The sequence below is a fragment of the Leucopleurus acutus genome (genome assembly GCF_964270905.1).
Source record: "Leucopleurus acutus genome assembly, chromosome: 15".
Classification (NCBI taxonomy): Eukaryota; Metazoa; Chordata; class Mammalia; order Artiodactyla; family Delphinidae; genus Leucopleurus; species Leucopleurus acutus.
In genome coordinates, this window is record NC_139157.1 from 34,898,270 (window position 1) to 34,913,844 (window position 15,575).

At 37.5% G+C, this 15,575-nt stretch overlaps 1 protein-coding gene across 1 annotated transcript in view; it reads right to left on the bottom strand.

Moving 5' to 3' along the window:
* Nucleotides 1-15,575, bottom strand: part of RSPO3 (R-spondin 3) — a 76,892-nt gene that overhangs the window by 43,253 nt on the left and 18,064 nt on the right. The window contains exons 2-3 of the mRNA XM_082856114.1: nt 1,833-2,024; nt 113-259 (exon numbers count right to left, since the gene is read on the bottom strand). Coding sequence (XP_082712240.1) covers nt 113-259; nt 1,833-2,024 — 339 coding nt within the window. The remainder of the gene's footprint in view (nt 1-112; nt 260-1,832; nt 2,025-15,575) is intronic.

Consider the following 15,575-nt stretch of genomic DNA (forward strand, 5'->3'; position numbering starts at 1 on the left):
GGTGGTCCCTCAGGCTCTTGTGAGACAGCACTTTGAGCAGCGTTTCCATGGAGACTGACATTATCATCTCTGGTGTTTCTCATCCCTCCTAAGTCTTAGAGCTCCTCCTCACCAATACTGACGCACTCCATGGTATGGTTATTGGCTTCCAACCCTTCTGGGCAATTGTCAAGGCACTTTCCAAGGTGTAAGTAAAATCCACTTTTACACTTTGTGCAGAAATTTTTGTTGAAACAGGTATCACAGTCAGCTTTGCATTCTGAAAACAAAAAAAGAAAAGAGAAATATGCTTCCATTAGCCTCAGTTAACTATTTATTGTTGGTCCAGTTCTGTATGCTTACAACACAGGCACATGCAACTTGTATGTCAAACACTTAGGCTCAAAATTATTTTGCCAAACCAAATTAAAGATTCCTCCATAGTCATTTAGTTGAGGTACACCAGTCATTGATTTCAAAATTATTGTATTTATTGCCTTATGAAAAAAATTTTGACAAGGATGCTTATAAGACCAAGTGTCTATTTATATTAAATGATAGTGAAAATGTTTCATTAGAGCTTTGATGAAACATACTAGGATGTTGCCTTTGTGCTGCTCTTGAGGTCTATTTTTTAATTTAACAAATATTTGGTTGCCTACTGTCTGCCAAGCCCTATTCTAGGTACATTGACAGCAGCATACAAAAGAGAGATAAGGCCCATACCTCACAAAGTTTACATTCTAGGAGGGGAGATACAATAAACAATAATGATAGTTGATCCTTATATGGTGATTACTGTATGTCACACACTGCTACAAGTATTTTACAATATTGTCATTTAAACCTTACAATAACCCAGTGAGGTAGCCCCTATTATGATTCTCATTTTACAGAGAAGGAAACTGATTCAGAAAGGTTAGGTAATTAGCTCAGGACCACAGAGCAGAGTGGTCTTTGAAACTAAGCAGTCTACTTCCAGAGTGATAAGTGCTCTGGAAAAAATAACGACAAAAACAAAAGGTAGGAAAAAGATATAAAAAGTGACTGATGAGGGGAAGAGGTTGATTATTTTGGACAAGATGGTCATGGAGTGCCTCTGTGAGAAGGTGACATCTGAGCAGAATCTTGAATGAAAGGAGAGAGCCCGCCAAGCAAAGGTGTGGGCAAAGAGTTTTCCAAACTGCCAGGACGGTGAGCGTACAACAGTCATTTCAAAAGCCTTGAAGTGGGAAGATCTTGCAAGAAGGCCGGTGAGGTTAGTGCAAAGTGGTTGAGGGGCAGTCGTAGGAGCTGAGTATGCAGAGGAAGGCAGGGCCACATGTGATGTATGCTAGAGTAGCGATATTTCCTAATTTACATTTCGAAAGGTTACTGGGTCTACGGTGTGGAGAGTAAACTTTCAGTCCAGATGAGATGTGATCTGAGAGTGTTTCCAACATTTAATTCCAACTGATAAATAAATGTTTCAGTTGCTGTACTGGAATCCTTCTTGAAGCGAAAATAGCTGAATTACTTCTTTCAGTCATTAAATACTTGGATTTTGTGATGGTGGTGGGAACTCAGGTGGCACTGGTGCTTGTGGTAACTTTCTACAGGTTCAATGAATGATAACCACGTTCTCAGTTTTTGTTTTTATGATGAAAAAAACACCCCTCAAAACTGGAGTATTTTTTATAGTGGTGAAAATCTTCCTGCCCTAAGGGCTGAGTTCAAGTATGGTTTAGCCTAAGTGTCAGGTAAATATTATTATTTACTTAACATTGAATATTACAAATATGGCTAGAGGCCATTTCAAATTTGGAAAGTTCCCCAAGGATGAGATAAAAACATAATTTTGTGTAGACACTTACTTGTACACTTATTTATATCTGGATAACGAGTTCCATAATATCCACTTGGACATGAAGAGAGACACACTCCAATCTGCTTCATGCCAATTCTTTCCAGAACAAAAAATAGTTTGGGCTTACATGACAAACATCCATTGTAATCTGAACATGTTGCACAGCCTCCTTGGCAGCCTTGACTGACGTTAGGATGCACTAGGGGGACAAATGTAGAAAGACAAAAATGAAAGTTAAATCATAGATATAGAAGTTCAATGACATTCTCTGGGCAGGATACACGTTTTCTTTTATTAGCTTTCAACTTGGTGGTAATGGGTGAATAAGTTGGGAATTTTTCCCTCTTTTCTGTGATCTGGTATTTCCCTTTAATACATACATATATTGTTTTAATTTCAAAGTTCTAAAAATTTGAGCATTTGAAAAATAAGAATATATTGCCCCAAAATATTTATAGATAGTATATACCTAGTGGAAGTATTCTCACTGAACTAGCACCCTGGCAGATTAGAGACGGGTATTTTGTGCTCACTCATTGAAATCAATACGTATTAGTTTTGCTTTTCATTTATGTGGTGGATGTCTCTAATGTCTTCAAATAAGGATGACAACATAGACTGGGGCTTAATCTGAGTAATGACACTAATTTTTAAGATATCTTTTTCAACTCTGGTCTATTACAGAACACCATTTCACTCTCTGATTCAAAGCAAACTGATTCTGCAACTATGTAGCTATTCAGCACCTCACTCCCTGCCAATGCTTTCCTGAAACATTTCTTCTCACATGAGTTTAATATTTATCAGTTCAAATTGATATAATGGTGAAAATGTGATTTATCTTATCAGTAGTTCCACGTGGATCATATGTAAGTATTTATAATAATATTTACTATAAGTTATGTTCAATATTTGATCTTTTGGGAGAGAAGTCTTACAGTTTTTGTGCCCTCATCTTTCATTTACTTAAGTGAAATATATATTTGGTGAGGACATGACCAATCTGTTCTAAGGGCTACTCCTACACATATCCCTGAGAATCCCAAGGTTTCTAAGAGTCACCCATATGTGTGGTGAGAATATTCATTAGCAAGTCTGAACAAATACAAACATTTGGAAGATTCATGTTTACTTGAGATCTTCACAACTTTAAACCTTTTTTTATGACTATTAACTGGTCACAGACACCTATGTGTGAGCTCATGGAAAATTGCTGACTGACGTGCATCTCTCATGTAGCTGGTGTTTGGGATGATTTCTTCTCCTAAGGTATTCTCTATTCATATACAATATTAATAGCTCTATGGTCCCTTCAGGAATTCAGAAGGGAATAATCCTGACCCTATGAGAAGTAAGGTTGAGGCACAAGAGTGCAAAGGTATCCCCGTGTTTCTCTGACTACTGTTGGTGCGGGGAGGGACCTTGCAATAGCGACTAAGTCTATCTTCACAGTGATGTTTGATTATTGCTAAGTTCTTTACTGCAAAAACAAATCCCACCAGGCTTAGTTAGAAGGGGTACCCATAAGCCCGATCAGCCTTCCCACAGGGGCGCACGGGTTAGCTGCAGAAAGGTCATTTGGTTGACCAGCATTCTCTGCCTGGAGGAAACCATCCCTGAATCAGCCACAGGAACCACAAGCAGCTCATTCTCATTCCAAGACGTTTTGTAAATAAACTGAGGAAATGTGTGGGGGAAGGGAAGTCTGCTCTTCCTGTACATGCTCCTCTGCGGGGTGGGGCGGACATCTAAAGTGGCACAGGAGGTTTAGACATTACAGGACCTGGGGGACTTGTAAGTGAATACTGCCTTCCAAGGAACAGGGTCATTCTTCATGCCAGGAACTCCAGCATTGGAGACTTACAGAAAATGTGTACATATTTTAATCTGGGAAAGACCCTAAAAAAGAAAGGGGTGAAGAGAGTTCCATGTGTTCGGAATCTAATCGACTCATTTCAAAAAGTGAGAGGTGTAGGTCAAAACCTGTAAAACCTTTTTTTTTTTTTTTCAAAACCTGTAAAACCTTTTCATAAGAATTACTGATGGAAAACGGGACCTCAGTTTGAAAGAAAATCACTCCAAGCTCAGGAAAGTAAGTGACTGAATTTAAATGAAGATGGACTGGATTGACCCACATCAATCTATCTCATCTCTGAAACGCAATTGCTCAAAGGAACACAATTGTAAGTTTAAGCCCCTTGAAACTTTTGTCAATTATAACTTTAAATTGATAAGTTATGAAAATAAATATGACTTACATATTCTGAGCCTCAAAAACTGAAATATCTTGAAATAAATTTTATTTAAAAATTTGGGTTTTGAATGCCTGGAAACTTCTGCCAGAGAGACCTCTGTATGGGTCCCAGGATTAGTAACAATTTTGCCCCAAATTATGAGATGTGCCAAAGTATCTTGCTTAATTCCCTCTTTAAAACTTTTGCTGATGAACTGTAGCACATTCAACTCACACATGGTACTACAATCACTCTTTTTTCCCCATATTTTGCCTTTTTAGACAAAAGTTTTGACGAAACAGAGTGTCGAAAAATTAAAGAAGATATAATTGTCCTAACTGGCAAAGAAAATTTCTGTTTGTTTTTAATCAGGGAATTTTGAATATGGGCACGTACAAATAATGGCAAACTTTACTTCTTCTGGAAGGGTTAAGTGTTATGCTGTGGGAAGTAAGAAAAATTGAGACTATGAAGCTCAGATTCTATGATTCTAGATTCTTTTACAGTTGAGTAGCATGACATTTTGCTTTCTTGAACCCTGTACAAGGATCACTCAAATTATGCAGTTGGTATGACACAACTAGATACAAATTTCCCAAACATCATCTTAAGGCAAGAGTTTTTACTTTTTATATGGAAACCACAGAAAACTTTGGTCTGGATTGACTGTAACAGCCCTTTCAGTCTTAAAATCTTATAATTCTAAGAGAGAAAATAGAATTCTACTTTGTCATGCTGCTTCTTTTTCCCCCACTCTAGTTATACCTTCATTTTCTATTTCTGAATCACTTTTTTTGCAAACAATGTTCTGTACTACTATTTTATATGAGCATTGGAGGGGTTGGTGGTGGGGAGGTTTCACAGAATATCTAACATTTGAACTTAATCTTAGAAAATGGGTTGACGTTATGAGCATGTAAGTGGCCATGATGGGGCTGGAAGCAGGAACACCACAATTACCCCATCAAGGAGACTGGCACGCGTTCCATGCAACTTATGCTTAAGTAGTGGTGAATGGAGGTATGAGGCACATCAAGAAAACTGGAAGCACAGGATAGATCTAGATTATGAAACCCCTTGTGGGCTCTGCCGAAGAAATTATTCTGTAGATTTGGAGGACTTCAATCTGGTGAGTGATACGATCCCACCTGTATCAGAAAGGCAATTTCCCTGGCAGCATGGCAGGCATGGAAGCTAGGAGAAGACTAATGTAAGGATCAAGGTAAAAAGACTGACGAGGGCTTCCCTGGTGGCGCAGTGGTTGAGAGTCCGCCTGCCGATGCAGGGGACACGGGTTCGTGCCCCGGTCCGGGAAGATCCCACGTGCCGCGGAGTGGCTAGGCCCGTGAGCCATGGCCGCTGAGCCTGCGCGTCCGGAGCCTGTGCTCCGCAACGGGAGAGGCCACAACAGTGAGAGGCCCGCGTACCGCAAAAAAAAAAAGACTGATGAGAGCTTAAAGTATAGCAGAGACAGTGCAATGTGGTGAGAGAGGGATGCATATTCCACGGATATTTAGGAGGTGGACTCAATCAAATATGCTGACCAACAGAATGTGGACTGAATAAGTAAGAGGATTTGTGTTTTACGTCTGGCCAGTGAAGAGAAAGGAAAGGGACGGCTGAATAAAAGCCACAGTTGAAGGGCTGTGGCAAGGTACATAGAATAAGAAGGTCTACAAATATAAACGTGGTTTGGGATCACTGATTTTGCAGATTTTGTGAACTGTCCAAAAAGTGATGCTTAGTAGATGGAGCTTAATATCGTGATGGTTGCTAGAGATGTACGTGAGAGTCTTTTAATTAGAGAAGAGATCTTGAAAGGGCGAGGTGCCGAAGATGCCAGAAGAAGGAATTGTAGTCCAAATAAGGAAAATATATATTATCAGCTAATTTTAGTAATACTCCGTGTTTCTATACCACTTTTGCTTTCAATTTTTACCACTTTTTGCATGCATCTCATAGAAAGCTAAATTAACCGTGGAAACTGCCGTTAGTAAGGGTAGAAGCTATCACAATTATTTATTTTGGAACCCCAAACTAGGACTCAAAGAAATGCTGTAAACTGCTGGACAAATAGTGAACTTAGATCAAAGGTTAGAACCTAGATCTTTGATATCTGGTACCAATCTGTTTATATATAAGTAAACTCTAGGTGTGTAACATGGGTATATATAAAGTGAATAAATGGGCAGAGTTCATGGGAACTTTAAATTGGGACCTTCTGATTACAAATGCTTCAAATACATGGTCAAATTTGTATATCTTTTCCTAAAATTGGGAAAGAGGAAAGTATCTTTTCTTAATTTGTATACGAAAGTTAAATGTGAAGAGTATACCTTAATGCATAACTTAAACCAATTTTCAGTGTCTGAATTGTCGATACTCCCTGTGTAAGTGACTTCAATTTCTCTAGCTGTTAGGCAAGTCTTCCTACTATTTCTGTTTGAATCTTGTGATGTGTAACTGATGCAACTGTTCCTAAAGGCTATTGTCATGATAGTTAATTCAACTTTTTTGATAAAAGGTGCAGAACATAGAGTTTTAAATGGTACTAGAGCATTTGGAAAATACACAATCTTTGCTATTTTCAATGTTTATGATATACCAAACCAACTGCAGCATTGGAATCTAAGTTCTGTTTCTGTAACAATTTAAGTGTAAACTTCAAGGATTTCCCTTACTTTAATCCCTTTCTACAGTCCAACTGCAAATATTAACATCTACTGTAAATTGCTATGCAGAAGAAATCCATTATTGCATGCTGCCAATTACCTCTGAGAGTCATTTATCTGTGGCTAGAGAATTTCCAGAAGTACAAAATTTAACAGACTTTAGGTTTATAATAGGTTCGACTAAGTTCAAAGGAAGTGCTAAACACATGAAGGTAACATTGATTTTATAATTCAGATAATCAAAAGTTAATAAATTAACCAATTTGATAAATTTATTTTTAACCAATGAAACATACAGATTCTCCCTAAAGCATTCTTGTCTTTACAACATTCACTGTCTGCTCTTCTCCATGTAGTGGCCTTAGGAGACAGGGTAGGGAGAAGAGACAGGAGAAATTCTATAATCAAAGTTACTTTTACATCTATCCTTTCATCCATGTCCTCTCCTTTTACAAGGACGTTCGCATTGACTGGAAGCTTCTCGAAGGCAGAAATATAGTCGGTCTAGATAATTTCTTCGTAATTTTCTGGATAATTCTCAGCTTCTACACAGGGTAGCTGCTTACTGAATAGGTCCTCATTAGAGGTGGGTTTTTTTTTCCCCCCTTTGGCCATACAGCATGCAAGCTCTTAGTTCCCCGGCTACGGATCGAACCCGCACCCCGTGCAGGGGAAGCGCGGAGTCTCAACCACTGGACTGCCAGGGAAGTCCCTTCATTAAAGAGTGTTTGATTATTGAATGGATGAAAGCAATAAATATAAAATATAAGCCATTTATTTGTGTTTTTTAAAAAAATAACGATGTTAAAGCAGTAAATATTTAACGGAAAGTACCTATAATAATTGACTTTAGTGAACTGCATCTATGAACACGTAGTAAAGAAACCAAGTTTAAATCACATACATTTTGAGGATGCTTAATTATGAAATAAATCATTCAAAATAACATAATGAAAGCTTTTCTAGGTGTCATTTACTTCAGTTATCCATTCACCTGGTGAAAATGGAGACTTTTTTCTTGCCTAAGTAAGGACAGCACATTTCTATCAGATCTTGGGACTTGATTGTTATAAAATCATTTTTAAGTTTAATATAATCTTTTGGTCATGGAAAGAGATGTTTCATGTTTCCTTTGGAATGTTTGGCAATATTCACTTTAAGAAAAATCTAATGTTAAAAACTTGAATAACTTGGCAGTCTCTTTCAAATTCTATTGAATCAACCCCAGAAAATATTGAGAGTCAATGTTTCTTATTTGTTCATAGGTTAAAGCTTTTAGGGCAGAATTGACAATGGCTAAGATCTCTAGAACCATCTGGGCAACTTGGGAGTATTAGGTATAGACAGCAAAATATCAAAAGCTGCTTAAATAAATATAATCGCTTACTGGTATACAATACTCCTTTACATTCTTAAACAATGATACCTGGATGAACAGAGGTCTATCATAGTCCTCTATTATTATTTTTGACTAATAATTTGTTAAAAGAGCAACATGTTTATATATATACCTATATAAATTTTGCTACTTTTGAAGTACTGTGTATCATCTGATGATTTTAATGTCTTCATATACCAATGTTTTAATCATTAAATGAATTAAAATTCACCTATGCCATTTAAATATATAAATGTATGCACACGTGTGTGTGTGTGTGTGTGTGAGTGTGCGCCTGTATTAGACACATGACACCCACACATTCTATTTGGTCTTTTGTCAAATCAATAGCACAGACATGGACTGACCTGAAGCAGTTAAAATCATTGAGTCTGCCACATCTTTTGTCCCAGTGAATCAACTTCTGATACTCTGAAAGTTTGTGCCCAGACCAATGGGTTCACAAAATTCCTAATAGTCTCAGAGAGGAATGTATTCACCAGCTGCTGAATACAGCCCAGTTAGGGCTCCACCATTATTATGTGGGAAACACACTGTTTTTAATGGAAACTATTTCTTTGAAAACTTGGAAAATCTTTCTTTTTCTCTTACTGAATAATAATTTCCTGAAGGGAGTCTAATATTTATATTCTATAAATACTTTAAAATAAAACCACGCAATAAAACAGACCTAACATTAAGTAGCAATTAGCTAGACTTTCCACTAAAATCAAGCCAGCTCAAAATATTAAGAACATGGCTAGCAAATGATGGCAGATATAGAATTCCCGAAATCTAAGATATGATGAATATTTGGAACTAGATGCCAAGTTGGTGGACAATGGCTGTGCTTTTTCTATGCACAGGCTATAGCATCAGAACTAGAAGTGAAAGATGAAAGTGGGTTGCATTGTGTGTATATATATATGTATATTATATACATAATATTATATATAGTATATATATGTAATATATATTTAATATACATACATTATATATATTATACACACATATATACACATATATGTGTGTGTACATATATATGTGTGTATATATATATATATATATATATATATATATATATATATATATATATAGTGGAGACTAGTATTAAGGTTTTTAACAAAAATTTCTGATAACTACTATGTGCCCAACACAACACATGGTGCAGAAATCGTAGGAATGAATAAGACATCTGGTTCCCGATCTCATGACGTTAATCAGCTAATAAGCAAGTAAACAAAAAATTAAATGATTAAAGATTGTGATGAGTGTTGTGCGGGAAATAAACAGGTGGGTATAGCAGAGAGTAACTCTGGGAAGTTATTTTAAATATGCTGGTCAGGAAAGGTCCCTTTAAGAAATTTACCCTTTAGCTGAGACCTGGAGGGCGAGAAGGACTCGGCCATGAAAACCTGAGGGAGAGCACCCCAGGTGCAGCATCAGCCAGTGCACAGACTGTGGGAAGGACCAGGGCGTGAGGAACAGCACAAGGGACACCAATGAGGCTGCAGTGCTGTGACTGGTATGAGATGAGGTTAGAAAAGGAGGTTAAAGCCAGATCCTACAGACACTTTTCGACCAAAGTAAATAGCTGGGATTATCTACCAAGTACCTTCAGACTCTGCATTGGTAAGCAGATATTAGAGGGAAAGGAAAGAACACATTTTTGCCTGATTTAGTTATTCACTTTAATTTTTTTTTGTTAATTTTATGGGTCATGGAACAGAACCAGCATCTTGTATTCCACGAAAACATGTTTTCCTATTAATTTTTATATTAGAGGATGATGTTCTAACTAGACATAAATAGGGAATTTACATTCAGATTGCAGTCTTGGAAGAGACTGTACATTGATCTACCTGTACTTTGCTCTTGGGAACATGTTATTTCTCTTTTGTTCCTCCCACCTCCCTCTAGCAGTAATTTTAGTTTGTTTTGGGGTTTTAAATTTTCATTCTCTTGTACTGGAGTATGTGTGTGGAGGGGGAGGGGGCGTTGGTGGTGGTGAGAAGAAACAGGAAAGTTATGAAATATGTAAGACGTCATAAGAATAAATAAAAAGAGTAAAACATTTTGCAATCTTGAATATAATCCTTTTTGTATTTTTCTGAATTCTTGCCATTAGTGACGCCTACTGACAGTCTAAATAATTTAGAGCAACAGCATTATAGTTTTCACTTATAACCTTCCTTTTAGAATCTCACTATTATGGGTTTTTTTCCATTAAATGACTTAAATAACCTAAGGGCTAATTCCAAAGTTGATTCTTCAAAAGTAGTGAAAACCATATTAGTTTTCCTATAAGCTACCAGATAGCTATAGTTGACACTACTGCTGAAACTGCAACAAAAAGCATTTGTAGAACCAAAAATAGTGGGTATTTTTCCTAACTACAAGTAGAAAATCTATCATGAAGTACTCTGCTACGGGTGTAAAATGTAAGGTACTGAATCAGCATCTCCAGCTGTTGCTAATTGGGGGGAAAGCTTCCCCTTCTCCAAGTGGCCATGTTCCCAAGTGGAGGTGAATAGAGGATAAGAGGCCGTGGACAGGGGTAATGGAGACCCATATTCTGTAGAGAGCCAGGACCTGTTGATGAGTTAGTGGGTGGCAATAACAGCGTTTTTCATGAGACAGGTCCAACAGTGTTCATCCAACAGTGGGAATCATTATGTGCTCCGGTCTGGCTGAGAGAGCCATTCTGTTTTTTTTTTTTTTAAGGAGAGATTAATTAGAAATCAACATAAACAGAAAATGTGATAGTTTAATGGTAATGAATCTGCATGGGTATGATTCTATAACTACTGAGTTCATATTCTTGAATGAAACAAACTTCAGTTTGTGCGAAAAACAAGCTCCACTTTGTTATATTCTGAATAAACCTAAATCTTCTCACCACATAGCATGCTAAAGTAGCATATCTGATGGCTGAAGTCTTAGCATAAGCAAACAGCAGGCAAGGGACTTGTGATATTTTAACAGGCACAAGATGTACAAATAGTGGGTATACCATTAAATAAATCCAGCTTTATGTGTGACATCTAAAGTCCTGAGCAGAAAAAAATAAGTGGATTTTTCTCCTAGATTCACAAAATTGCTGACAGAACAGAAGGAGCTGAAATGCACCTTTGTGAGTATGATTCATTTTTGTATTTATGTGCATGATTCACTGTGGTACCCCCTCATTCAGAAATGGGACTTGCATGTTTCCTAGAGGAGAACAGGAACTGGGCGGTGGAGAACTGGCTTTGGACTCAAACAGAGTGCTGACGTTTACTAACTGAAAAACCAGAAGGTACCTCTTCAACTAGCTATTCATTTAAACAATTAAGTTTTCTAACATCCAGACACTGGGCTAGTTGGTGAACATCCAAAGATGAAAAAAACCAATAATCTGTCGAAGAGTTCACAAATAAGAGTCTGATTATTTATTTAGACAATAGTTGCGTAACCTCTTTGAGCCTTAGCTTCCTCATCTGCAACCCAAAAATATCTACTCGATAGACACTGGGGGGACTAAGCGAGACCATGTGTAAGCACCTAGCACTCTTACAGGCACTCGTTACAAATCAGTAAGTATAAGACATTTTGTTTTACTCAAGAAGTACCAAACACATCCTTGTACTATTTCCACTCTTATTCAAGGCAGCTGGAAGCTTTAGTCAATAATAACTCCTCAAGAGCCTCCAAGCAAGGAGACAGGAGAGAGGGCAGATGCTGAAGCTTCTTTCTAACACAGATTTGGGGAACCTCGAGGAACCAAGGATTCACGAACAGTCATAGAGAGGGGCTACATTTTAAGGACTTGCAGACACAGCTTTTAATGGGTATCAATGGTGGTCTCAAACAACATTCTGAGCAAGAAGTCCTCTGGGACTCCAGCAACACACTGACGACAAGAAACTGCTTCAACAGACTGAAGGAGGTCAGGCATGCCATGGAAATGGTACTAGAATGGTATAGAGAACGTGAAGGTCTATGCCTGTGGTTCTCAAACTTTACTGTATATGAAAACGACCTGAAGTACTTGTTAATAATGCAGATGCATAGGTTTTACTCCAAAAGATTTTGATTTGGGAATGAAGAGGTGGGCCTAGGTAGCTACATTTATAAGAAGCACCCCAGGTGAATGTGATGCAGGTGATACAAATACCACACTCTCAGTGTCACATCATGGCCATCCTCACAACTAAATATTTATTCAGTGATTACTGGGAATTCTCTAGCAGGGACTGAGAGACAAAACACGGTCCCTGGCTCAAGAATTCTACAATACAGTCAGTAGAATAGTCTGTTTATATTCCGAGGGCTGTAAATACATAGTTTAGAAATTTACAACAGAAATCAAAAGGTAGGAGCAATTATTGATGGCTGAGGTATCTGAAGACTGTAGAGAACGATTAGGAATAGTTATGGCACTTGAAGGAAGAGAAGAACTTAGACAAATGGAAAGAGAGGGAATGTTATGAGCAGTAATGTTTATGTAGGAATATATAAAGAACATTTGGGATAATGGTGAATATAAAACTGTGGAATTTTATGCGATCTTAGATTTCAGATGAGAACACTGACATCCACACAGTTAATTAGCTTCCAGCTGATAGAATCATAAACCTTTGGAACTTTAGAGGGATTTAGTTCAAACAGCTTCCCCAGAACAGTCTATTTAATCATGTTTAGTAAAACAAATCTTATGATATTTGGGGGCAGCCAACATAATTATTTTACTGCATCCCCTCATATTGAACATCTTAAAACATCTCCCCACAGTGAACATTAATCTGTCTTTCAGAAAGTTCTACTACCATAGAGCACACCCACTATGCTTTCTGTTTTCCTTCAGACAGTTTGTCAAACAATGCTTGGTGCTTTGGATGAAAAGATGGATAAGACCTAGGAGTTCCAAGTATGGCCAGAGACTATAAACAAGGTCAAGCCACCATGGTAAACACTGTGTACAAGGCCAGGGAGAAAGGAAACAACTAACCACCTGGAAACACCTACTTGGGAGACCTGACATTTGAGCTGGATATTGAGAAATAAGGAGAAACTGGGTGGGGATTTGAATTTAATCTTACACGTAATTTAGATGAACTGTTTATGGACAAATCAGTGACATGATCTAATTTGGTTCTAAGTAAATCATCTCTGATGGTGGAGAAAAGAATCACTGGGAAGGAGAGAATAAAAGTTGAGAGAGTCAATAGGATATTATGTTCTGTATCTGGCATTGCAAAAAGAGAGCATGGATTTTAAAGTTATTTTCAAAGAAGATTGGACAGGATTGACAGGATTTGACAAGCAATTTTCAATGGGAAAATGAAAGAGTAATAAATGTTGAGTTGGGGGTTTCTAACTTGGGAAACTAGGCATAAAATGATGTGGTTAACTGAGATAAGGGAATTCAGATATCAAACTAGAAGGATAGGTGATTGAGGGAGGGAGAAAAGCAGGTGAAAATGATTGTTTTATTTTGAGGTCCTGGGGCTTGGACTTGTCTTATTTCCCTTCTGTATCCCAAACACATAGCCCAGGACAAGGCACATTAACAGGTTCATAATGCATCATAAAGAATAAAACCCTAAACCCCTTCATTTTATTAAAAAAACCCCAAACTCCCCAAAAACAAAAGCTGAGGCTTATGGATTTTTGGTGCCTTGACAAGGATCACCTAGCATTAGTGGCACTTTTCAGGTTTTTTTTTTTGGGGGGGGGTTGACTGGAATGTGAAATTTATGGAGAGAATTAGAGGCTTGAGAAAGTTATGACTAAACATAAGGAGCATGAATAGCAGGCCAAGGAGTTGGCTGTGACGATAACAAGGAAAAGTCATGGTTTTGAAAGGTGATGGGACTTTAGGAAAAGTTGTTCATGCATAATAGGAGTTCAGAAAACAAAGTTGGGGGGAATGCTTGCAACCTGGCAGTTCAATCATTACACCTGAGTGTGCACGAGTTTAGGTATGGAATCTAAGAGTTCTCCAAAACCAAAGAGAACTAAAATGCTGAAGCTAAGCGTGATTTCTTACAGCATCGATATCCCATTACATTTCCAGTGTTTAAGATCATTCCCTGATGTTCATTTCTTCGTGATTAGTCATTGTGGAGACAGGTCCTGGAAAGTTAGTCATGAATCTTGCATAGAGTAGGAGCAGAGACACCTGCCTGTTATTCCTCTGATTTTCCATCTTCCTCACTGGATGAAATAAATGTTCCTGTGGTCCATGATAATGATCACTCTACATTGAGACTATACAGCCAAATCTTTAGTAACAAAAAGAGATCCAACTTGGTTCATCTTCCATCATACCCTCTATAGGCATGTTCCTTTGGATACTGTATCACCAGAATATTAATCAGGGAGCAAATTTCAAGATCCTAATTCATTACCCAATATATAACAAAAATAAATGATTATAGTGAAATAACAAAATGGGAAAGTTTTTTTCCTTAATATTTTATCAAATAATGTATCACTATGAATCTTTATTTTTAATTTATTTTAGCTTATAAGGACTATCAGGGGAGCCATGGGCTTAGAATTTTATTCTTAGATTTAAAAGCATTTCTGTTCTGTCTTTAAAATAGCTTATTTGGTACCCTTTTCCCTTGGAATTTCCCCCACCCCACCTTTCAGGATGAGTTCACACATGGGTATTTAAATGGGAAAGAACCTTAAAGAGCCACCAATTCACCTTGTCAGCCAATTAAGAATCATCTCATCCATAACAAAGATTTCCCCTAATCTACATGCCTTTATTGTCAGACTCAAAGAAATTAAATGAATAGTAGGAACTTCACAGGAGATAAATGGGGATTCTGGTAATGCAGGAATGGCCATGAACTTGTAAGACAAATATGCGTACAAATATGCATGTGTTTATAAGCTGTACAAAATTATATGGATATGTTATTGTTAATAATGGGCATAATGGTACTTTACCATCTCAGGGCCAGATCTGAACTTAACCATCCACAGGAATAGAATAAGAATATATTTGATGAGGAAACTGACAACTGTATTTGATGAGAGTATGTATAATTGGTTTGTTTTTTAAAAATTGTGTCCTATTGTGAGTCTTGCTACACTAGGACAACAGGTTATAGAAACTTTTTAGTGTTTAGATCTCATGGAGTAAGAAAATGAAGAGATTGTGAAATAAGTATCCAGCGAACAAATAATTCTCTTTGAAACGACCGTTAATTAAACAAATAAGAAATCAGATTGCCAGAAGATCCACAGAGCACTTCTCTGGAACGTCAGTCCTTGGAACCATCTGCCGTGTGGTGTCTGGTGTAACAGAATGGCCACAGGAGTTGTTTCTACTCCTGGCTCCACTGCAAAGTGACTTCAGTCAAGTAATTCACTTCTCTGGCCTCTCTTCTTCCTCTTCAGTTACGTGAGGGAATTATGCTGCATGCAGTATTCCTTGCAATCTTCCTCGTTATTAAAACATGCTGTAG